Source organism: Vanderwaltozyma polyspora, genomic scaffold (genome assembly GCF_000150035.1).
Source record: "Vanderwaltozyma polyspora DSM 70294 KpolScaffold1033 genomic scaffold, whole genome shotgun sequence".
Classification (NCBI taxonomy): Eukaryota; Fungi; Ascomycota; class Saccharomycetes; order Saccharomycetales; family Saccharomycetaceae; genus Vanderwaltozyma; species Vanderwaltozyma polyspora.
The window spans coordinates 88932-113654 of record NW_001834673.1 but is presented as its reverse complement, the minus strand read 5'-3'; the positions used below and the strand labels follow the sequence as shown (position 1 = coordinate 113654).

At 31.6% G+C, this 24723-nt stretch overlaps 12 protein-coding genes across 12 annotated transcripts; 5 read left to right on the top strand and 7 right to left on the bottom strand.

The window, feature by feature from the left end:
* Positions 1–51: 51 nt before the first annotated feature.
* Positions 52–333, bottom strand: Kpol_1033p43 (Smr domain-containing protein; the record flags this gene model as incomplete). The annotated part of the gene is made up of 1 exon (XM_001645546.1): positions 52–333. One exon carries the CDS (start codon positions 331–333, stop codon positions 52–54), a length of 282 nt encoding a protein of 93 aa, XP_001645596.1.
* A 2250-nt stretch (positions 334–2583) lies between these two features.
* RPL7A (60S ribosomal protein uL30) lies at positions 2584–3213 on the top strand (the record flags this gene model as incomplete). The annotated part of the gene is made up of 1 exon (XM_001645545.1): positions 2584–3213. A coding segment is annotated over one exon (630 nt), but the record flags the coding sequence as incomplete, so codon positions are not given.
* A 2176-nt stretch (positions 3214–5389) lies between these two features.
* Positions 5390–7150, top strand: HNM1 (Hnm1p; the record flags this gene model as incomplete). Its single annotated transcript, XM_001645544.1, has 1 exon — positions 5390–7150. The coding sequence occupies one exon, from the start codon at positions 5390–5392 to the stop codon at positions 7148–7150; it is 1761 nt and encodes a 586-aa protein (XP_001645594.1).
* A 709-nt stretch (positions 7151–7859) lies between these two features.
* Positions 7860–9452, top strand: DBP3 (RNA-dependent ATPase DBP3; the record flags this gene model as incomplete). The annotated part of the gene is made up of 1 exon (XM_001645543.1): positions 7860–9452. The coding sequence occupies one exon, from the start codon at positions 7860–7862 to the stop codon at positions 9450–9452; it is 1593 nt and encodes a 530-aa protein (XP_001645593.1).
* A 578-nt stretch (positions 9453–10030) lies between these two features.
* Positions 10031–10837, top strand: OXR1 (Oxr1p; the record flags this gene model as incomplete). The annotated part of the gene is made up of 1 exon (XM_001645542.1): positions 10031–10837. The coding sequence occupies one exon, from the start codon at positions 10031–10033 to the stop codon at positions 10835–10837; it is 807 nt and encodes a 268-aa protein (XP_001645592.1).
* Positions 10838–11382: 545 nt separating this feature from the next.
* On the bottom strand, positions 11383–11775 carry MPC1 (pyruvate transporter MPC1; the record flags this gene model as incomplete). The annotated part of the gene is made up of 1 exon (XM_001645541.1): positions 11383–11775. The coding sequence occupies one exon, from the start codon at positions 11773–11775 to the stop codon at positions 11383–11385; it is 393 nt and encodes a 130-aa protein (XP_001645591.1).
* Positions 11776–12273: 498 nt separating this feature from the next.
* On the bottom strand, positions 12274–12648 carry PRM3 (pheromone-regulated protein PRM3; the record flags this gene model as incomplete). Its single annotated transcript, XM_001645540.1, has 1 exon — positions 12274–12648. The coding sequence occupies one exon, from the start codon at positions 12646–12648 to the stop codon at positions 12274–12276; it is 375 nt and encodes a 124-aa protein (XP_001645590.1).
* Positions 12649–13232: 584 nt separating this feature from the next.
* Kpol_1033p36 (uncharacterized protein) lies at positions 13233–14465 on the bottom strand (the record flags this gene model as incomplete). Its single annotated transcript, XM_001645539.1, has 1 exon — positions 13233–14465. One exon carries the CDS (start codon positions 14463–14465, stop codon positions 13233–13235), a length of 1233 nt encoding a protein of 410 aa, XP_001645589.1.
* Positions 14466–15883: 1418 nt separating this feature from the next.
* NAB3 (Nab3p) lies at positions 15884–18337 on the bottom strand (the record flags this gene model as incomplete). Its single annotated transcript, XM_001645538.1, has 1 exon — positions 15884–18337. The coding sequence occupies one exon, from the start codon at positions 18335–18337 to the stop codon at positions 15884–15886; it is 2454 nt and encodes an 817-aa protein (XP_001645588.1).
* A 1067-nt stretch (positions 18338–19404) lies between these two features.
* On the bottom strand, positions 19405–19608 carry COA2 (Coa2p; the record flags this gene model as incomplete). Its single annotated transcript, XM_001645537.1, has 1 exon — positions 19405–19608. One exon carries the CDS (start codon positions 19606–19608, stop codon positions 19405–19407), a length of 204 nt encoding a protein of 67 aa, XP_001645587.1.
* A 784-nt stretch (positions 19609–20392) lies between these two features.
* Positions 20393–22129, bottom strand: Kpol_1033p33 (uncharacterized protein; the record flags this gene model as incomplete). The annotated part of the gene is made up of 1 exon (XM_001645536.1): positions 20393–22129. One exon carries the CDS (start codon positions 22127–22129, stop codon positions 20393–20395), a length of 1737 nt encoding a protein of 578 aa, XP_001645586.1.
* A 1943-nt stretch (positions 22130–24072) lies between these two features.
* Positions 24073–24684, top strand: Kpol_1033p32 (uncharacterized protein; the record flags this gene model as incomplete). The annotated part of the gene is made up of 1 exon (XM_001645535.1): positions 24073–24684. The coding sequence occupies one exon, from the start codon at positions 24073–24075 to the stop codon at positions 24682–24684; it is 612 nt and encodes a 203-aa protein (XP_001645585.1).
* Between the last annotated feature and the right edge of the window lie 39 nt (positions 24685–24723).

Sequence of the window (24723 nt, the reverse complement as noted above, 5' to 3'; positions counted from 1 at the left end):
TGCTTCGACGCACAAATTGGTAAATAATGCTTTCTACTTGAGGCAACTGCGTTATTTAGAGACTGGTACATATTCTGCACCTTCTAGATTAAAACGATCAGCTAACTGCAATTGTTGTTTGGCCTTCTCACTAAACTCACCTGCAGCTTTATGATCACCATTCTTATAAGCATTTTGGGATTTTTGAGAATACTCATTCCTTTTAGAATGGGCTTGATCAGCTAAGTTTCTTAATCTAATATATTCATTATCAGAAACATGGTTGTAATCTAATTTTTGATGTTGATTTATTCCATGAACAGCAGGTCCAGTCGCCACTCTAGCACTACTCATATTTATGATTGTTTGATTATTTCAATTGCTTGAAATGCAAATAAATAGTTAATCATAGTTCAACAAGAGTTTAGCCATCTCATCTCAACTCAACTCATCTCATTTATTTCCATTTCGATTGTTCCATTTAACCTTTAGTACGGAATAATTCGAAATGCCCTAATCATTTTTCATCGAAATTTCTAAAAATTTCGATTTAACGATATTCCATGTTCGGCTGTAAAACGGGATTTTCTTTTTCGTAATTTATGGATTTCGAAAAAGTTTTTGTATATAAACAGAGATAGAGATGAAGCTTATTTAAATATTTCTTTCTTTACATATTAGTCGTTATTCATGTTAATAATGCTATAGTAAAGTCATACCTAGGTAATCACACTTGGGTCACCAAGTGGTGTATACAATTCTATCATCTATATATGGAATGAGTAGTGTTCTTTAGTGCCAGGTTATTGTTATGTAATGACAGTCGTCGTTCTCTTTAACTAAGACTAGGAGACTTATTGTATTTCATATCTGTCTTTTTTTCCCGTTTTAATTACGAGAATATCAATCTCTTATTTTATGAGTTGCAATCTTTTGAAGTGATGATAAATGTCATTAACAGTGACATTTTCAACTAGTGACTAGCTATTTAGCAATGTTGTTTACTAAAATTACACCATCTTTCGGGGCTGATTTTAAAAATTGCAATACTCATTTAGAAAATTTCTTGTATCTTCTACTCTAACTCATAAATCTATTATAATTCATAAAATATGTAACCTCTTAAACAATGCTAATGATAACGTTTACTAGTTAGGGCTTTGACCAAATAACTGTCTTTCCATATGAGTTTGAAGACATTTATTCCCAAATGTAGCTTATGATACTGGAAAATTTCACCCATACACTACACGTAACATAACCAATAGTCACTTGAATGAAACTTCAAAACACCACATTCTACATTTCAATTCTATTTTAATTTTGGTATCGCAAAACTTTTGACAAAAAAACAAAAAATATTAGAGCGGTTCAGGAACCGAACCAGAACGAAAGAAACACCGCACAGAATACGGAATTTGATAAAATATTAGGCGAACGGCAATGAAAAAAAAAACAGCAAACCACGCAAAAATGGTTTTTGATCAATTTTTCGTAAGGTCTTTTTTTTCAAAATCTGAAATTCTTCATATACCAGCTATTTTCAAAAAGTATTTAAATGCCATCTCATCGATTTTCAATTAAAAGTTTGAATTCTTCATTTTAGTTTTTCATTCTTATTACAATTTATAAATCAATCAACCAAAGCAATACAATCACAATGGCTGGGTACGTATTCCACCAATTGAATAAAAGATAGTTTAACTATCTTACTAAGTTGAATATTTCCTGTTACGTCGAATTATGATTTCATCATAATTTGTTGTTTCATAGATGGACAAATGTTATTATTTGTTAACAATTGTAGGGGATTTCCTTTTTTCTTTGAAAGAGGACAAAGATATTGTAGTTGAAATTATGTCGTATACACCGTTCTTTAGTATTTTGATCATGATTTCTCCTGTATATCTCTGCATTTCCCTTACGTCGAATGAAAAGTGGTGTTTTCAGTTCGGCGTAACTTGAATCTATCTCACTTGGGTTACAATTTTGAATTTTTTTCTAACATCAATTTTTTTAAATTTTCTATAGCAAAGTTTTGACCCCAGAATCTCAATTGAAGAAGGCTAAGGCTAACCAAAAGACTGCCGAAGAATTGAAGGCTGAAAGAGCCGCTCGTAAGGCCGTATGTTAAACTATCTTAAATCTTTCAATTATGTGTTTCAATGGGATGATAGTAATTCGTTCATTAGGATCATTAGGGTTCTTTAATGTGAGTACACGAAGACTCACGTGATCCTAATTTTTTTTGGAGGAATTGTTCAACATTATTTTTTTTTTCAATCGAAAGGAAGAATGTTTTTTAGATGATTATTTTATGATGAAGCTCATTTGTATCCCATATACAATCTCGACTAGCTATGGCAATGATGTCGACAATATCACCATCTTTCGCCTGATAATATCATTTAACAATCATTTCCCTTCCAATTCTCGATTTTAATCAGTAAAAATGTTGACAGCTCAACCAGATAATCGAATTATAGTACATTCGTTTCTGAATACATGTAATCGTATTTCTTTCTAAGAATTAATTACTAACAATTAGTTAAATTTTGATTCATTTATTAATGATTCTAAAATTTGTTGAAATTTTATAATTAGGCTAACAAGGAAAAGAGAGCTGTTATCTTGCAAAGAAACGCTGCTTACCAAAAGGAATACGAAACTGCTGAAAGAGCTGTTGTCCAAGCTAAGCGTGATGCTAAGGCTGCTGGTTCTTTCTACGTCGAAGCTCAACAAAAGTTAGTTTTCGTTGTCAGAATTAAGGGTATCAACAAGATCCCACCTAAGCCAAGAAAGGTTTTCCAATTGTTGAGATTGAACCAAATCAACTCTGGTACTTTCGTTAAGGTCACCAAGGCTACTTCTGAATTATTGAAGTTGGTTGAACCATACGTTGCTTACGGTTACCCATCTTACTCTACTGTTAGACAATTAGTCTACAAGAGAGGTCACGGTAAGATCAACAAGCAAAGAATTGCTTTGTCCGACAACTCTATTGTTGAAGCCAACTTGGGTAAGTACGGTATCATGTCTGTCGACGATTTGATCCACGAAATCATGACTGTTGGTCCACACTTCAAGCAAGCTAACAACTTCTTGTGGCCATTCAAGTTATCTAACCCATCTGGTGGTTGGGGTGTCCCAAGAAAGTTCAAGCACTTTATCCAAGGTGGTTCTTTCGGTAACCGTGAAGAATTCATCAACAAGTTGGTTAAATCTATGAACTAAGAAGTATAAGTATTGAAAATCCGAGCATTAATTAAAATCTAAATTTTTTTTTGTTTTTTTAATTTTACCACTTTTAATAAATATACTAATTTTTTTGATTCACACTACTAAGAACAATTTATATTGTTTTTTTTATTAGAAATTTCATTCAATTCTATTCTTGAGTATGATGGAGTGTCTTTATATTTTATATAGAGCTTAGAATATATAGATTGACATCAAACTCGGGTTGTAGGTAGAAGTGATGTAATTTCATAAATGTTAGCATCCATCCGTTCTTCTTGTAAGAGAGGGCGGTTTGGAAACCCGTTGGAACAGGAATTCCTTCATTAGATAATAATTCACATGTACTATACACAAATATATTAAATAAACACCAATTCGAATATAAAATTAAATATAAACCGATTAAGTTTTTTATGTAGCTTGACTTGACTTGACTTTATTATAGCAGGTAAACTGGAAACCACAAGAATTTCAGAACAATTGAATTAATTGACTCCTGTTACAAGTGAGACTTGTAAGATAATAAATATTCACATGTTGATTGAGTTGTGAAAGGGAAACTAACTAGTATACCCTCCCATTCATGCAGGAGGAGGTTATCTATTATGAACAAACACATGATGCGTCAATTCACGCCGATTGATGAATATTTGTTTTTTGAATACATATATTATCATGTCAGTAAAAGTAATATCGAAATGGATGCACACGTCAGGAATCGAACCCGGCCAGATAAGCCCACCCACGACTGCGGGAAGAAATCTCTTGCGCTTCTCTCTTCCCTTTTCCCCCTCCGCCCCTCCGCTGGTCGAGAGAGAAACATGCATGCCATACAAAATTCGATATATCGGGGATTAGTAACAAACAGCAGCACGAACAATGGAATCAAACTGAAAAGCGAAAAGAAAAAGAAAAAGACAAATTTTTTACAAAAATACCAAATTTCACATGCACACTACTTCTGCCCATCATTCTCCCATAATTTCCCACAAAACACAAAAACAAAAAAAAATCAATCAATCGACCACAAAAACATCAAATAAAAAAAAAAAAAAAGAAAACGAGATACATACAAAACGGACTGCCGCTCTACATCATTTCTCTGTTGAAATGCGTAATACCAGATGTTTTTCGAAATTTAGAATTGTCAGTAACAGCAGAGTGCAGTACGATACAATACCATCATTTTATTTATGCTTCGAAACGGTTTACTTGCCTGCACCGGTTTCTCTGCTACATTTCATATTTTGTCTAAAATATTCTAATGCTCTCTCTCTCTCTCTCTCCTTCTGTTTCTGTTTCTGTTTCTGTTTCTGTTGCTGTTTGTTCGAATTCTAAAAAATAAAGTAAAATTAAATCCATTTCGAAGATGTAAGTAACAGCCAGAATATCCTTCATCGTCACCATCTATCTGCATCTTTCTCAAAGGTTTGATTGCTTGATTGATTGATAGAGAGCTTGATTGTCCTGTCTTGTATTGTATTCTTGCCAATTTAGTACTCTTTACATGATAGAGAATCAATTAGTCTATTGTTGTTTTCGATATCGATTCTGTCTATTACGTACTTGTTTCTTATATCTGTATTGTATTGTATTGTATTGTATTGTATTGTATTGTATTGTATTGTATTGTATTGTATTGTATTGTATTGTATTGTATTCTTTGCTCTGGAAAACTGGTTTTTATTCCTATACTCTAATATCCCTTCACTTAAATTACTCTCTCTCTCTGTCCCCCCACTGACTTTTTTATTATTCAATCCATCTATATTTTATTGTAATGCTTTAGATGCTTCAATCCATCTGTTGATTTTCTGCATAGACATTTCTAACACATAGATTCGATTTTAAATATACTCATCTTTTGGTCGTTATCTTTTTGCATTTGTTATAAAAAGGAGTTGGTTTCTTATACATCAACTGTTTATCTCCTAATATTCAACCTTGGGTCAATTGCTTTGGTTAAATATAGTCTATCTTATCTCTCTCTCTGTTTGCGTGTGTGTGTGTCTGCTCGTGCGTACGTCTGTGGTTTGGGTTTGGGTTTGGGTCTAGAATACGACATTGTCCATACTTTTCAGGGTTCTTTATCAATTTTTTAATGGGTAATTGTACAATCATTATCTAATAACACCATATCCAACAACAACAACAACAATCTGTGAAAAAAATGAAGAAAGATCAAAGTGAGATCATTTCTCTGAATATTCATGGTTCAAATATTGATCAACATTCAAAATTGAATTCCTTTAATGAAAGAGTTCAAGAGCTAACTGTGAATGAAAATGACCACTCAATCTCTGATAAAAAGGAAATCCAACAAGGTGGTGGGAACGGTGATGAAGTTCATCTTAGAAAATCATTCTCTTTATGGTCAATTTTAGGTGTAGGTTTCGGTTTAACCAATTCTTGGTTCGGTATTTCAGCCTCTTTAGTAACAGGTATCTCTTCCGGTGGTCCAATGATGGTTGTATATGGTATCATCATCATCGCTCTGATTTCAGTTTGTGTAGGTGTATCATTAGGTGAATTATCTTCTGCTTATCCTCACGCCGGTGGTCAATTCTGGTGGTCTTTAAAATTAGCTCCCCAAAAACATAAAAGGTTTGCCGCTTACTTATGTGGTTCTTTTGCTTACGCAGGTTCAGTCTTCACAAGTGCTTCAACCACTTTATCTGTTGCTACTGAATTAGTAGGTATGTACTCCTTAACTCATCCTGAATTTATCCCTCAAAGATGGCATGTTTTCGTATGTTTTGAATTACTACATCTATTCTTGATGTTATTCAATTGTTATGGCAAATCTCTACCGCTGATTTCTACTACCTCATTATATATATCGTTGGCATCTTTTTTGACCATTACTGTAACTGTCTTAGGTTGCTCTCATGGTAATTTCAATGATCCAAAATTTGTGTTTGCTACTTTTTATAATCAAACTGGTTGGAAAAATAGTGTCATTGCTTTCATCACTGGTTTAATTAATCCTGCATGGTCCTTCTCTTGTTTAGATTGTGCTACACATATGGCCTTTGAAGTAGAAAAACCAGAACGTGTAATTCCAATAGCTATTATGGGAACTATAGCAATTGGGTTTGTCACTTCCTTCTGTTACGTAATTGCAATGTTCTTCTCAATTCGTGATTTAGATGCCTTATTTGCATCTCATACAGGTGCTCCTATCCTAGATATTTACAATCAAGCACTGGGTAATAAGGGAGGTGCCATCGTTTTAGGTTGTTTAATTTTGTTCACTTCATTTGGTTGTGTCATTGCTTGTCACACTTGGCAAGCAAGATTGTGTTGGTCATTCTCAAGAGATAAAGGTTTACCATATTCTCATTTATGGGCTCAAGTTAATCCTCAGCTTGGCGTACCACTGAATGCCCATTTGATGTCATGCGCTTGGATTTCCTTAATAGGTATCTTATACATTGCGTCAACTACTGCATTCAACTCTTTGATTACTGGATGTATTGCCTTCTTATTGCTTTCATACATCATTCCTGTAATATGTTTATTAAAGAAAAAACGTCAAATTAAACATGGTCCATTCTGGCTTGGTAAATTCGGTTTGTTTTCTAACATCGTTTTACTAGGTTGGACTTTATTTGCCATTGTCTTCTTCTCGTTCCCACCACAACTACCAGTTACAAAGGATAATATGAATTATGTATCTGTCGTGATTGTTGGTTACACATTATATGTATTAATATATTGGAAGTTTAAGGGTAGCAAAGAATTCCATGCTACTGAAGAAGAGTCAGAAGAAGAAGAAGGTGATCTAGTAGAAGACGGCGATATGATGATTGCTTCTTATAACGGTGATTTGGAAGAATCACTGAATGAAGACTTTGATAATGCTGGTACTTTGAATCCAAAAAATTATTCCAGACGTTCGAAAGTTATTAGTTTGAACGATAGTGAATAAAAAGGAAAAGAATTAAATCAATTATCCATTTTCATCTTTTTTCCTTTTTGGTCAATTCATAATTCATATTTCATATATTCGATATTATTACTTTTAAACAAACTTAAGACACATATGATCTGGCATCATGTAACTTCACAATTAACATAACTCATTTGGAAACGTGGATTATAACAAATATAATAATTATAATCATAACCACAATCATAACCATAATCATAATTAAAAGACATCTTTCGCATCTATAAAAGAAAGAGTATATAATTACTTTTCCTATAAATATATAGTATACTTGTAAAATAATCAAACCTATAACAACTTATTTATAATCAATTCAACCAAGGTATTCATAATAACTATTTTAATCTTTAAATTTCGTCAATGTACCATAATCTACAACTTTTAACCCCATCCAAGTTTATCCAGCTCTATTGTATTGTATTGTATTGTATTGTATTGTATTGTATTGTATTGTATTGTATTATTGACACCTTCATTTCCTTTTTGATCTCATCTCATCTCATCTCATCGCAATATTCGTTCGCAGCGCTAGTAAAAATTTTATACAGTAAATATTCTAAAAAATTTTCCAGTCATCTCATCACCTTTAATATATAAGATGAAGATGTAATTGATGAGAAATCTGAGATGTATTATAATAGTTTTGCTACTAGAAGGTAACAAGCCAATCATTATACATTAGCACAAGATGTCTAAAGACGAAATCAAAGATAAGAAGAGAAAGTCAGAGGAATATGAAGTAGTTGACAAGAAGAAACATAAGAAAGACAAGAAAGACAAGAAGGAAAAGAAAGACAAAAAGGAAAAGAAGCTTAAGAAAGATAAGAAAGATAAGAAGGATAAGAAAGAAACCAAATCTGAATCCGAATCTAATGAAGATAATGAATCAGTTGCCTCCGTTTCAACTTCATCTACAGTTGACGGTTATACTGAAAATGCTGATCTTTTAAAGGTCCCTCAATCTGAAATTGATGAATTCTTTACCACCAATGAAGTTGCTGTTGAAGATGAATCTAAATTAAACTTACGCCCATTGTTATCCTTTAGTCATATTTCTTTAGACTCTAGAATTCAAGCTGAAATCTCTAAATTTCCTAAACCAACTCCAATTCAAGCTGTTTCTTGGCCATATTTATTAGCTGGCAAAGATGTTATTGGTGTTGCTGAGACAGGTTCCGGTAAGACCTTCGCTTTTGGTGTCCCAGCAATCAACAACATTTTAACGAAATCAGGTTCTAAGCCAGGTAAAAATGGTATCCAAGTCTTGATTATTTCCCCAACTAGAGAATTGGCTTCTCAAATCTATGACAACTTAGTTATTTTAACCGATAAGGTTGGCTTAGAATGCTGTTGCGTATATGGTGGTGTTCCAAAGGATGAACAACGTACCCAATTGAAAAGATCTCAAGTCGTTGTTGCTACCCCAGGTAGATTATTAGATTTGATTCAAGAAGGTGCTGCAAATTTATCTAATGTTAACTATTTAGTTTTAGATGAAGCTGATAGAATGTTGGAAAAAGGTTTTGAAGAAGATATTAAAAATATCATTAGAGAAACCAAATCTACTGGAAGACAAACTTTAATGTTCACCGCCACTTGGCCTAAGGAAGTTCGTGAATTAGCATCCACATTCATGAACAGCCCAATTAAGGTTTCCATTGGTAACACAGATGAATTGTCTGCCAATAAGAGAATTACTCAAATTGTGGAAGTTATCGATCCATTCAAAAAGGAAAGAAAACTATTAGAATTGTTGAAGAAATATCAATCCGGTTCCAAAAAAGACGATAAAGTTTTAATCTTCGCTTTATATAAGAAAGAAGCAGCTCGTGTTGAAAGAAATTTGAACTACAATGGTTACAAAGTTTCAGCTATTCATGGTGATTTGTCCCAACAGCAAAGAACCAATGCTTTAGATGAATTTAAAACAGGAAGATCTAGTATTTTGCTAGCTACCGATGTTGCTGCCAGAGGTTTAGATATTCCAAATGTCAAAACTGTAATCAATCTAACTTTCCCATTGACTGTTGAAGATTACGTTCATAGAATTGGTAGAACTGGTAGAGCTGGTAAGACTGGTACCGCTCACACATTATTTACAGAACAAGAAAAACATTTAGCCGGTAGTTTGGTAAATGTTCTGAATGGTGCAGGCCAACCAGTTCCAGAAGAATTGAAGAAATTTGGTACCCACACTAAAAAGAAGGAACACAGTGCTTATGGTGCTTTCTACAAAGATGTTGATATGACCAAAAAGGCAAAGAAGATTACTTTTGATTGAATTTGACGAATTGAAACATTGAAAAACCTTAAGATTATTTTTTCTTTCACTATTAATTTATAATCTAATAGTGTGCTTCGAAAAGATATCATAGATGTACATTATTGGGTAAACTTTAAAATATGTTTTGTTATGTAATATAGTTGATATATTTCTATAGAGAATTGGACTTTTACTACATCGTTAGTATTACAATTTATTCAATGTAGTTTTACAATGGGTATCATAAATAAATAAAACAGTTAAAGAACAATAGAAATATATATGAATCATCATAACTGTTATATTATCTAAATGGTAGATATATATTACTGTTAATAGATCTATTCTTCTGATATATTAAATATATGTCATGATATTAGCACTAAAGTCACGTGATTATTTTAAACGGTTCTCGAACTTGGATTTAAGTTTCATAATTAGATATTAGGAACATATATAAGAGTAGGCAAACCCCATGTCAATGGCAGATAAATCAAGATTTAGGTATATCTATAGGCTAAAAGTAATATTTGTCTTCTAGTAGATCTAGTATATGTTAAGGGTGTTCTTTCTGATTTAAATAAAGTAGCTTCAAAATGTTGTTTGAAATGAAAGATGCTGTAAGCAGGTTACGGAAAACACTAACACAGACTGGAATCTCTTCTGCTGACTCCAATCAGTCTTCCTCCTCTTTAAATAGTAGTTCCTCAACTAATAAAGATAGTAAGAACAATAGTAAATATGAATTTGATTTTGATGATGATTCTTTGCCAAAAGTGATATTAAATGGTTACCTTCCCTCTACGAAGAATAGATTGCTAACGCCAGATATGTGTGATGATATAAGGATGCTTATGCCAACTAGAATACAACTTTATACCGATTGGAAATTGATGTATAGTTTAGAGCAACATGGCGCTTCTCTTCACTCGTTATATGATAGCATTGCTCCTGATAGTGATACTCCAATGAGAGTTGGCTACGTATTGGTGATAAAAGATAGATTGAGTGGTATATTTGGTGCTTATAGCAACGAACCTTTCCATCCTACAGATGCAAGAAGGTATTATGGTAATGGTGAATGTTTCTTATGGCAAATGGAAAAAGTACCCAATGTCAGTATAGACAGAGACACCAATATCGAAAATAATACCAAACAGGACATTAGCGATTATAGATGGAGGTTTAAAGGATACCCATATACTGGAATAAACGAATATGCTATTTATTGTACTTCTAAATTCCTATCTATGGGAGCTGGGGATGGCCATTATGGTATTTGGTGTGATGACAGTCTAATACATGGAGTATCCGGTCCTTGTCTAACATTTGGAAATGATACTTTAAGTAAAGAGGGGGACAAATTTCACATTATAGGTTTAGAAATTTGGAGAGTAGGATAAATATTGATGTTATTAGTATTACAATTTTAATATCTAAGGAATCTTGTATTATTGGAGTTATAATAATTGAAATACCTGGGCAATATTTTCAACTATTTCTTTATAAAGCGAAGAAAGTTCAAAACATGCATGTTATAAAATTATACAATCATTGGAATTCCTGTTTCTATTTGAAACATTTGAAATATTTTATCCAAAACATTTAACATATTTATTTATTTATTTATTCATATATATATATTGATATATTATTTTAACGTTAGTCATTAATGAAGAGTCATTATTTTTAAAACAAAATTTTTTTAAAAAACATTCTATGTTAAGCATCAATTCATGTAATAAATTGTTCAAATAAATTAAACAGGCTTGCCTTTATCATGGAAAACAGAATATAGACTTAGTTATAAATAGGGAAGAAGCAAACGACTAATACTACCAAAGATAAAGTCGGTAGTATACAAAGAAAAGAAGTACCCATCTAGACTGAAAATAAAGATAGTGAATGAACTTCTAGAAATATAAACAGAGACTGATTTCCTGATCATTCAATCTGTTTTTTCAACCTTATTCTTTGCATATTCTTCTTGAATTGCTATTTTCTCTTCTTCTGTCTTGAAGTAATTATAATTGATGAATCTATAGCCTTGAACTAATTGGGCAAATTCATTGACGAAATGACAACCAAATAACAAATAATTCTTAGGTGTTACTGCTGTAGCATATCTCATAAAGACAGCAGAATAAATAACCAATGAACCAGTCATTGGACCAGAAATTAAAGTCGGATCTTTCTTTAAATCATACATGGCTGCAATAGGGATACCAAAGTTTGACACAGGACCCCAAAAATGAGTAGTAAAAACATATTTAAGAGTCTCTTTGTTAATGTACTTCTGAATAAACGATTGAGTAGCTGCCCGTTGAACTGGTTGTGACATCTTTAACAGTTTTTGAAATTATTTATATGAATTATCTTGATTCGATGCAGTCTATTATTCGCTATATATATTATACTAATTAATATACACAAGCACTCTAAACTATCCCGTAACTTCAAATATAGACTGTAAAATCACTATATTAACAAAAAAAGAATAACATCAACTTCCGAAATATCATTAAAACCAAAACTATTAACCTACAAAAGTAATTCCACAGTCATCAATCAAGTTTATATAATCTTCCTTTCTTTCCTTGTTCGATCACCAAATTTCATTTCGATATCTACTGATTTTTTTTCATCCCGATCGATGTTGATGAGATGATGATTCTTGTACTGATTCATCAAATACTTAAAGATGGAATTGAAAGAGTAAATAAATGAGAAGTCAGGATGGTTATATTCAACTCTGGAGACTCTAATGTATTATGCAATTGGTAACATGGTTTATTATATAATTGTATATTCTCTTTAGGTATCATTCCGATCAATGACTTTACTGTGAGGATAATTTTGTCAAGACTGTTGAAACAGCAGCTCCTAAAAATGAACCGACAATGGCACCTCTATAGAATGAATTTGCATTCTTTGTTCTGATTGGGGTCCCTATCTTTATATCTTTGTTATTATTAGTTTCTAATATTTTTTTTTTGGAATGATTAGCATGTGTAGTTACTTTTCTTTTAGGATTCTTTTTAGATACTTTGCTGCTTGTTCTGCTTTTAGATGATCTTGATCTTAATTTAGGCTCTGACATGATAGAGACTGAACTCTCTATATTTTTACTAGAAGATCTATCCGTACTTGAGTCAAATATAGCAGTTTTTGGAGCATCTGCCTCATTAGGTTGGATTTCTGACACTGACGACATATTTATTCACTTCTTATTTATGTTAGACTTATTGGAGGTTATATACTAGCTATACTTGACTATTTCCCCACATGAATTGTTGCAAGACTCAAAATATCTATCTTATATTTATAGTTAGACTATTATTTTCGGTTGCCTTTCAGGTTTCAGTTAACGTTTAACAATTGTTTCATAGATGTGTCAGTTTTAAAAGGAACTGCCCAAACTTGTGTACGATAGCAATAAAGAAGTAAGACCCCTTAAATTACATGCAGCATATATTAAGTTTCTTGGTTTTAAATAAAATTATAAATGGTTAGATAAGACTAGATCTTATCCAACAGAATTTGGTAGAATATATATTCAAATGTGTGAAAGCGACAGAAAGTGCAACGAATAATCCATTATCCATAGTTAAGTATCGACGAAGTAACATAATAAAGACAAATAAAGATAATAATGGTCAATTAAATAATATCAAAAAAGAAATATGAGATGTGGATACCCATTAGAAAGTTAATTAGAGGAAATGAAACATTCCAGAAATCATTATATATAAGATTTCGATGCAAATACCAGAAAATAATAACTGGAAAAAAAGGGTTTTAATTACCACTGCCTTCGATACTATTTGCAATACCGACTAGTATCCCTAAAGTGCTTAGTGACCCTATGGTAAACCCAACTAACCCACTAATTAGGACTTCTCTCTTGACGTTTAGAATTGTATTATTTGGTTTTGCCCTCTTTTTAATGGCATATCCTATACTTCTATCACCTGAACCTGTATATTCACATTCATTTGAGATACTACGCTTGTTACCATTGTAATTCAAAGAGGACGATGAAGAAGAACAATCGACACTCAAGATTGGAGACTCATTATTCATCAGAGAAGCTATATATTCGTATGAATCTTCAGAGTCACTAACATAGAAATTCGAATTTTTCGAATCCTTTGGCGACACTATATTTTCACTCGAATAACTTACTAAAGTAAACTCTTCTCTACTTTTACCATTACCACTATCATTATCATTGTAATTATCATTAGATTTATCGTTATCATATTCATTATTATTAAAATTATTATTACTATTCTCAGTTTCACCACTATCAATCTTTTTTTCAAAACAAGACACTTCATCAATAACTACTTCAGAATATTTTTCATCAGTATCAATGATATTTACATCATCCTCGGTGATTAAATCAATATAATTATAGTCTTCAATTTGAAAAGTCTCATTAGTAGAAGCCACTGAAGATGACTCTTTACAGGACTCATCTAATGATTCTTCTGATATAGGGGGAGACTTTGCAACGACAGATGTGCCACCGAATGAAACATCTCTCACAATACATTCAAATGTCTTATTTTCCACATCATGATATTGAATATTTACTTGAAACTTCAATCTAGCATCTTCATTTTGATGATGATGATGATGATGACGATGATGGTGTTGAGAAGAAGAAGGCCTGTTAGAATCATCGATTTGTATCAAACCAAATCTTTCGCCATTCTTCAAGTCAATAATTTTTGCATTTGTATTGTAGATTGAATTTAAATCAACGATACCATAAGTGCTATCTAAATCCTTGATATAAATTCTAAATTGATCGATAATATGGATATCGTCCCTTATTGGCTCCAGTAATTTAATACATAATAAAGCATGTTTTTTACTTAAAGATTTATTTTTAAAATACAAATTATCCTTTGAAGCTCTTCTCAAAGTATCTTTATCACTAGCACGACCTATTGGCCAGCAAACACCTCCAGACGATTTTGCATCATCGAATGAAAAAACAACACTCCTAATTTGCTCCATCATATTGGTATTGAAATTAATATTATCACGATTAAAAAATAAAAATATACTTATTATCAGACCCACAAGAAGACTTGTCTCTAATTGCCAACTCAACTCTTTCAACAGAATGATAATATAAAAAGATTTAGCTAATTTAATAGTCAACTCAACCTTTAAGATATTCTTGCTACTTCTAGTATGCAACTTATATAATCAAAAAAGTAAATAGACTCAAGACTAGAAAATTATATTTAATATCAATATTAAACAATCCAAATTAACAAGACCTTGTCTCCATATGAAATTTATAATCAATATTTATATGAACACCATTATTAATTGATGATGATGTTATTACCATTCCGATATTGTCATGGGATGGGATGCCCTTAGGTACCCTTTAGGGATTGAATACAGGGTTGTCATGATGATGATAATGATAATGACTGTGTCACATGATCATGAATGATAAAGGTTTTAATAAGTTACAGGAACAGTATTGTAATTGCCATCATGACACTTTAATGATTGAGTAGTAAGAAACAATGATTAGTCCAGGAGTATTTGTTGGAATTTAGATGCCCATCTTCGTATATTTTTATCTAGTTAACTGTTCATTCAATAGTGCTCAGTAAGGGACATTCTCAGAATCACAAAGCCTTTGTTAACTCAATCATCTCAACTGTTGCAATGATATATATATATATATATAGATAGATAGATTGATTGATATACATCCATCTAACACTTGTAATAGTTTCTTGATCAAGATATTAAAGTGATAAAAGAGACATACATCTGCATGTACTTCAAGGTAAATTTGTGGGTTAAAATTCTATTTAGAACTGTATGTATAATCTTGTTAAAGTGGTACGTAGATAAAATTGTCATGTCAACAAGTTAAAGATAAGATACTTATAAAAACAAACAAATGAACAAACAAATCAAATCGATAAGGGTGAAATGTGAGGTTTTACAATATATATGAAATTTCAATGCTTGATACTTTGTTTTTACCTTTTTGAAAAACAATCATAAAGGATTGTAATGTTTAATTTAAAGATTATAATAGTACATTATTGCAAAAGACAATTGGGTTATAGTTAAGAAAACATAAGATTCGGCCCAATCCTTCCTCCGTTCTAAGTCTAAACCAAAATTGCATCAAAGTTATGAGACGCCAGTATACCATCGCAATGGATTGAAAAATAGGATAGTAAAACTGTTCTAAGTTTGTAAGAACAATTAGATTTCATTAATAATCATGTCTCAAGTAATAAATACAACGACAAATCATTGTAAATCTCCTTGATTAATCTCGTGTAGCGCCGTACTCAAAGGAATCTCTTTATAATCACTGAGTTCAAAATCATACTATCACCATTTAATAGACTGCCAGTCTTAATAAATATAAAACAATGAATAATTATGAAGATGAATCACTTTTGTAATTTAGCCAAACTGTTCAATAAACTTTGAACATTATTGGCAACTGGAGTTTCTTCTTGTTGTTGTGGAGGTGGTGGTGCTTGGGAAGCTTGATTTAGCGGTTGATTGTTAGTATGAGGAGAACGTTGAGGAGGGTAGCCTGCTTGACTAGCACCCTGGTCATTAGATGGATAGCTTTGTGATTGAGATGGTGGTGCTGATTGTTGGTTATTTTGCATTGACTGAATCAAGCCAACTAACTGCTGGTTTTGTTGATTTTGTTGTTGACCATGTGGTTGCTGTTGCTGTTGTTGAGCCATGGACAATAGATTAGAAACGACATTTGATGGTAAGTTCTGGATAGCAGATAACAATTGATTTTGATCCATTTGGCCATAATTACTACCCAATACAGAAGATATTTGAGAATTTTGTGCTTGCATAGGAGGTTGTTGTTGTTGCACAGAAACCGGAGATCCTTGATAACGGCCATAACTTTGTTGTTGCATTGGTGGTTGTTGCATTGGTGGTTGTTGTGGAGGTGGTACACCGTACCCTTGAGTTTGAGGTGGCACACCATATTGTTGATGAGGAGGTGGAGGTGGTTGACCATATGCCATTTGAGAAGATCCATAACCTTGATTTTGTGGTGGCATACCATATGATTGTTGAGGATATGGTTGTTGTTGTGGCTGTGGTTGTGGCTGTGGTTGTGGTTGTGGTTGTTGTTGCATTGGGACATGCATAGGAGCAGGATGACCAAACTGAGAACCACCTGCCATCTGGCCGCCATGTCTCATATTTTTCAAATTGTTGAAGATTGCAACTGCATCGTCACTAGATATACTAATATATTCATCAAACTTAGTTTCACCTTGTGGACCTTTGTAAAAAGTTTGCACATCGACATTTCTTGTTTTATTAACTAAGACAACACCCCAAACACCTTCATATGCAACATCGTTGATCATTCTCCTTAATTCCATACGTGGCTTCAAGAAGATCATATCCGTTTCTAAACCAGTACCGTGTTTGAATTGATTAAAGACATCGTTGGCATAAGTTCTGTCTGCAGTTCTTTTGACATAAATAACACAAGCTGGTACACGTCTTTTCGATTTTTTGAAGCCATATTCATTATAAACATCCATGTCGTCGTCATCAGTTTGGAATGGACGTTTTGAAGTAGATATGAAAGTTGAACTACTGTTGGTACCGTGGTCACCATGATCAAATTGAGGTCTACTATTTGAACTTGAAACTTCCAAGATTAATTTTTTACCAAAGTTGATTTCATTTGATTCAGAGTCAATGGCAGCCAAGACACTTTGAGAATTATCATATTGAATGAAACCGAATGCGTTTTTAATATTAATTTGTAAGATATGACCGAAAGGAGAGAATATTCTAAATAAATCTTCTTTTGAGACGTTTTTCAGAGGTAAATTACCAATGAATAATCTAGATTTTGGAGGAATATTATGCATTTCAGTAATTTTATTTTCACCACGAAGATATATAGCATATCTTTCGCGTTCTTCTAAGTTCATTGGTTTTGATAAGTCTGGTCTTTGACGAGTATTTTTATTTTCAAGTTCAGCTTTGACTGGTTGTTGCTGTTGCTGTTGGTGATGATTAATGGTTTCATTAGAAGATTGATTAGACGTTGGTTGAGATACTGTCGAAGATGTAGGTAGTAAAGAAATTGCTGGATTTGAGTTTATAAGATTTAAAATTGCGGTTAACTTTTCTTCATGGGATAAGTCTTTAAAAGATTGTAAATTTAGCATATTACTTTCCATGATATATTTTGCTTGCTTATGTAACAAGTTGTAATCTATATTTTCATCTTTTGTTGAAGGTTCTGTAGAAATATCTCTGTTAGTGTTTTCTGATTCTGAGGTTGATGTATCTTTTGAATAACTTGGTGTGCTAGCAGAATACTCTTCTTTTACTTGATTTTGACCTTGGTTTTGATCTTGATCTAGTAATTCAGATTCAGCGTTTGATTCAGACTCGGATTCAGCATCAGATTCCGATCCAGACTGGGAATTTGTGATGGATTCAGACTTTACTTGAGTTTCTTCTTCCTTGACGGTTTCAACTTCTTGAATTGGGTTTTCAGTTTCAAGTTGAATAGATTCTTCAGGTTGTAAGTGGGTGTGTTCTTCCACTTCTGTACTTTCCTGTTCTTGTTGTTGTTCTTGTTGTTGTTCTTGTTGTTGTTCTTGCTGTTGTTCTTGCTGTTGTTCTTGCTGTTGTTCTTGTTGCTCTTGAGCTAGTTGTTGTTCTTGCTCTTCTTTTACAATTTCTTGTTCACTGTTTTCTTCTTCTTTTCCTACGATATTTTCAATTGCATTTACGTGTTCATTTTGTTCATCAACACTATCTTTTGGAATGTCTTCATTTGTATTAACTACTGGGGATTCAGTCCCATAAATATCTTCCACTTCGCTAGAAGACATTTTATTTCTATTATGGTATATATGATTATTAATATTAGCTCAATAAAACAGAATTAAGAAATTCAACAAGTTGTAAAGAAATGAAATAAAGAAGTAAATGGTATCCTTAATGTTCTTATCTATTTAACAATAAAAAAAAAAATCAAATTTTTTTATTCGTTTAAGATAAAAACAACAAATTAAAACAAAATAAAATAACAAAGAAAAAGATGTAATAAAAATATAATAGTACTATCTTTTTAAAGAAGTTATCTATAATGGCACACAACTTATATCAGTCTTAGTTATAGTACGTAAGTATACCTTACTTGAATAAGCTATCAATGGGTAGCTTACTTATAAATGATGTAAAGACAATTTTGGTTTGCTTAAACTTATCTTGTTTATATACAAATTTAGTTAGTTCATTTTTATCTGTTTTTGTGGCTGTTTTAAAATAACGTTCTGTTTTTTTCTTTTTTCTTCTTCATTTTTGTGGAAGAACCACGACCACAAAAAACGCAAAAAAAAAAGCATGCATTTCGTTGAAAATGATACGAAGTTTCAAAAGGGATTAGAAGCACTTTTCTTTTTATTTGTTAGAGTATAGTGTATTGATCATTAGCCACGGTGTGATCATGTGATTGTATAAATACGTCATATACTATATTATACTATATTATACTATATTATACTATATATGACTACTACAGGTTCAATCCCAAACTTGATGCCTTAATATATTACAGTTACATCCAGATACCAGCAAGTGTATATCTATCTACAATTTATGGTAATATACTCTAGTGGTTATACGTTTATTATTAGTACATTATATATATATGAAATGAATATTTAAAAATTTTAATGATTGATTTAATGAATGGTAGGATATATGCATTCATGAGTGTGTGACTAGAACCAATGTTGAAGTAGATTGACATTATTCTGTACAATTATCAAATGTCTATTGTTTTGTTATATATACTTCTTTGTTTTCAATTTCAAATTGGGTAGCATTAGATAATAATACACAAATGCATTCATTTAACAGTATCTCTATTATCTGACTGTTATTTTGCTATAACTTATTTGATTGACTTTTTAGCCTTCTCTTGATCTGGAATAAATTGTCTTTTCAATTGTTCTTGTTCAATGGATACTGGTGAATCAGAATCTAATGTATGTGCGGGACATGGCAGAGCTGTACTTAATGCTACAGATGAAAATGCAACTAAAAACGTAGTTACAAATAATTTATTGGTTACTTGATTTCTTGTTGCTGCTCTCATTGATAACAATATAAATATAAATGAAATGTAGATTTTTTTTTTTAATGGACACAGGAAGTGACGAGTTGTTTTTGGTAATATTTTAGTGTATGCACCGACTTTTATTGAATATATGGAAAATAAATAAAAAAAGGCTTTTATAACTTTTAATTTATAATAAATATGTATGAATGTGGGATATCAACGGATGAGAATAAGAATACACCTACAAGCAATTTTTTCTGTTTTAAATATAGAAAGGTGTATCAGCTCAATATAAATAATTGTCCTATGATGGTAGCCTCTATAATCAATACACTAGATGATCAATAGTTGCAAATTAAGTTATACACCTAAAATATATATAATATGCTCAAAAACAAAATTGAGCAGTTCCTAAATGGTTGTATGTTGCTTTCGAAGTCAAAAGTAACTTTAAATTTTTGATATTTGTACTTTATTGGCAATACAATTGGGAGACAAAAAAAGATACCGATAGTTTTCTCGTTTCGTAATTTAGAAAATCAAATTTTATGGAGAAGGAATGTTAGAATAATTTGAGTATCACGTGACTATTGTTGGGAAAGAGTTTTATGGACCCATAACTAATGATAGGATAAGTAGAATAGGGCTATAAAAGTAAAAGAGATATATCGTTATCGGAAGATCATGTGATCAGGTTAATAATTGACTAGTTATTTACTACCATAACTGCAACCATATAATAATTTTAATCAATGCTAAATGTATCTATTATTATCAATCTAAATATGAGTATGGTATCATACACAACTATACAATTGTATCAAGGTGTTGAATTCTTCTGTTTTAATTCTGTTATTTCATTCATCTTTTGTATTAGCTTACGTTCCATTTCTTTTAATTCTGAATATAAGGTATCGAATATGTGACGTGGTACAGGAGAATTATTGTTGTTGTTATTGTTCATATTAGATATACTTCTTAACAATTCTCTATTTTTTGACATCATAGTTTGTGTCGCTACATTTGATATATCGACATCTCTTTCCGGTTTTGTTTGTTCTTCTTGATCTTGAAACTCTTTTAATTTAGCCAATTTAGTTTCTAAGACCTCGATTTTTTCTTTAGCTTTCATCAACTCTAATTTTTTAGAATTGTCTACTACCTTTTCCTCTTTTAGTATAGTTGGTTCTACTGATTCTTCTAATTTTCTTTTTTTAGTAGATGTAAATTCAGTAGATTCTAAAGATTCGTATTCTTTCTTAATGCTTTCAATTTCTTCCTTATAGCTTTGAATTAATGCTTCTGATTGTTTGGTATCTTCCTCTATGGATTTTAATTTAGATTCAACCTCTGGGAATTTATTATTTATGGTATTTTGTAACATTCCAAACATCTCTTCAGCTTGAGTACGTAACATAGAGGCTTCATGAGATAACAATTTTTTTTCTTTTCTTTCTGTCACATTTGTTAGCCTTGAAGAATTCAGTTCCCCTTCTAATTGTTTAATATTCTCTAAGTTTTTATTATTTTCATCTTTTAAATTCTTATACTCTTCGTTTGCTTTGGAATTCTTTGCGTTTGCTTCAGACAACTGATTATTTAAAAATGCACGTTCAGTCTCAAAAGATCTCCATTCTGATATAATTTCATTTGGTGATTTTTGTAGCTGTTGTTCAAAAATTTCCCATTGAGTTAATACTTTTCTTAGTTTATTTGATTCTAATTGTTTCTCTTTAATTTCATTTTTCAATTTTTTAATATCTTTCACTTGAACTTGTAATCTATCACATTCAAGTCTCCAAAAGTTATTGCTTTCTTTTAAATAATTTAAATCGTCGATTGTTTTCATATGTTTTAACTTAGTCTCTATCAATTCTTTATTTTCTTTTAAATATAATTCATTTTGTCTTTGTAATTCAGAAATATTGTCTTGATTAGTTTCAGTCTTTTGTTCAACTTCCTCTGCATTGAATTCCCTTTCAGATTTTAAATTGTGGATTTCATTTTCTTTGCAATTAATTTCATGTTTATATTCCTTTATCTTATTCTTGTATATCTTTAATTTATTTTGGAATTCTGTATTTTCATCTTTCAAATCATCTATCTGTTCTTGCAAATCTGATTCTAAATCATCCAATTCATTTTCTCTTGCTTCAACTGTCTTCTCGAGTTCAGCAATGAATGTATTTTTCTCTTCAATTTCATCTTGATGTTCTTCTCTTAATTTTACAATATTATTTTCAAGCTTTTTATTAGTATCATATAAGTACTTTACAGTGCTGTTATTGCTTTCTAGTTCTTTATTAACTGTCAAATATTTTTCTTGCACTAGATTTATTTGGTCTTTTAATTGGATCCTTTCAATTTCAAACTCATTAGAAATAACATTTAATTTTGATTCTAATTCTTTAATGAGAAGTTCTTTATCTATATCTAAGTCCAATATACGTTCGAAATTTTTTGAACGATCAATCAATTCACTCATCTTTGTAAACTCAAGTTGATCTATATCTTGCTTTAAAACTGTTCTGTGCACCAAGCAAGGTATACTAATCATGCAAGTAATTTTATAAACGCAGCCTTTCAAAACATTTATAGCATATTTTCAATAGAAGGGAAGAGTGCAATTTCGATAATGTTAAATATGTAGCTGCAAGGTCAGACAACAATTCAAAACAAGTATATAATTGCAATTTCTAGACAGGGATCATGCTCCATCAGGAAATGAAGAATGATAGTTTGTTACATAACCAAGTCAATTTTACAATAGTATATACAAAGATAAGTTTAAAAGAATAGATGTATTAATGATCCTTGCAACCACTCCCATACGAGCACACGAAGGTAAACTCTTAGATCTGCACAAAGACAGACAACAGATGAATCGTTGCACCCAAGATCATTTATATAGTTTATTCTCCAGTCCAAGCAAAGACAACTCTAACATTAAAAAATATCAGAATCGTTGCAACACAAATCAACAAATGTCATGGGTCAAGAACGCCCCGGAGGGGTTCAACCTCGATGTGATACTGTTATATGTTGCGATTGGCTGTGAAATTTGCGTTATATCTTTTAAGATTGAAAGTAAAAAAACATTATAAATTAATCAAAAACTACATTTAAGAATCTATAAATCAACTATTAAAAGTGTTATATCCTTCAAATATCGTTCTGTTTAAATAGTTTCGAAAAGTTTTCGAAATTTCAACAGATGTTCGTATATCATTATATATATATTAGTTACCCGGTTAATGTCTTTGTCTTAGGGCATCCAAATGAAAAATTGTACCTTTTACAAGAAATTTGATATTGTTCGATGGAAAAGAGAGCGACATTCGGTTAGCAAAAGTCTGATGTAAATGAAGTTTTCACTTGATGGACTGATTATTTTGGTGACTTTTGTCCTGTTTCTTGTTGTAACTCAATGTTTTAATTTTAAATTGCAAGAACATGCTGTTGTGGTTCAAAATTAATTTAAATGTCATTAACTATACTAAAACATAGACTAATGGTCCAATACTAACCATTACAATACTATATTAGGATAGGATAGTATTATGAATGTCATTTTAATTTGGATTAAACTCTTATAATTTGTATTCATTGATGTACGTATTAGGAAACTGTTTAGTTTCCCAATTCTTGACAAATATGTGTGTATTTTTTTTTAATCCGATGACTACAATGTCTCTAGAATTCTCATAATCGTATCTCTTAACAACGAATATTGAATCGAGTTTTGTGAATGTTAGTTTGGGGTTATCACATTAATAATAGTGCAATCCCATTCATCTAACAATTGTTTTACTTTTCTCTTTGTAGTAGTCATGGTTACAACCATTTTGTATGGTATTACTTTGCTTTTCATAGTCAAGCCAGTCACTTAGTCCTTCGATATCCAGAAACGTTTTTTTTTCGTACTATTTCTTGTGACGCAGTTTCCTAATTCGGCTATCAATGGCTTAATACCAAGAGATGTAATTATTTACATGGTGTTCATCCACACTGACATCTCAATTCTAATACAATTAATTTTATTATTGTATTATCAATTGGTTGTAGATCTGAGTTGATTTGATTTGATTTGATTTGATTTGAAGCTTAGTTAGCTTATTTGGGGTAATTGATTATCTTGATAATATTGTATTGACTAGGAAGGTTTTAAAATACCTTGTCCTCGACCTCAAGTCATTATGAAATTGATGTATTTTTTAACATGAAACTTGTTATGTCTTTAATATATCGACAAATTGGGTAACTAATAGAAAGCAAAGATTGTGATATAAAATTATAATTGTAAAATCTACACATATAAATTAGCCGACTTATTTCATCTTTATTGTAAATTCAATTCTATCTTTCCTTTTATCTATTATATAAGATATAAAAAACCATCATCAACAAAGACAATTAATAATAACAATACATTATTATTAACAGAAAAACAATCATCAACATACAAATTTATAACTTAATTCAACAACATCAATTACAAATATGAAGTTTTCTACTGTTTTATCCACTGTTGCCTTAGCTGCCACTGCCGTTTCCGCTGCTCCTATCTCAAGAGCTTCTAATGAAACTGTTGAATCTGTTGAATCCGGTTTAAATGTACCAGCTGAAGCTGTCCTTGGTTACTTGGACTTTGGTGAAAAAGATGATGTCGCTATGTTACCTTTCTCAAATGGTACCTCCAATGGTTTATTATTTGTTAACACTACCATTTACGACGCCGCCTTCGCTGACTCAGATGATGAATCTGCCTCTTTAGCTAAGAGAGACGCTGAAGCTTGGCACTGGTTGAGACTAAGATATGGTGAACCAATCTACAAAAGAGAAGACTCTGAAGGTGTTGAAAAGAGAGAAGCCGCTGCTGAACCATGGCACTGGTTGAGATTGAGATACGGTGAACCAATCTACAAGAGAGAGGATTCCGAATCTGTTGAAAAGAGAGAAGCTGCTGCTGAACCATGGCACTGGTTGAGATTAAGATACGGTGAACCAATCTACAAGAGAGAAGACTCCGAATCTGTTGAAAAAAGAGAAGCTAATGCTGATGCTGACGCTTGGCACTGGTTGAGATTGAGATACGGTGAACCAATTTACTAATTTAAAATCCTATCAAAATCTCACTTCCAAAATATTATC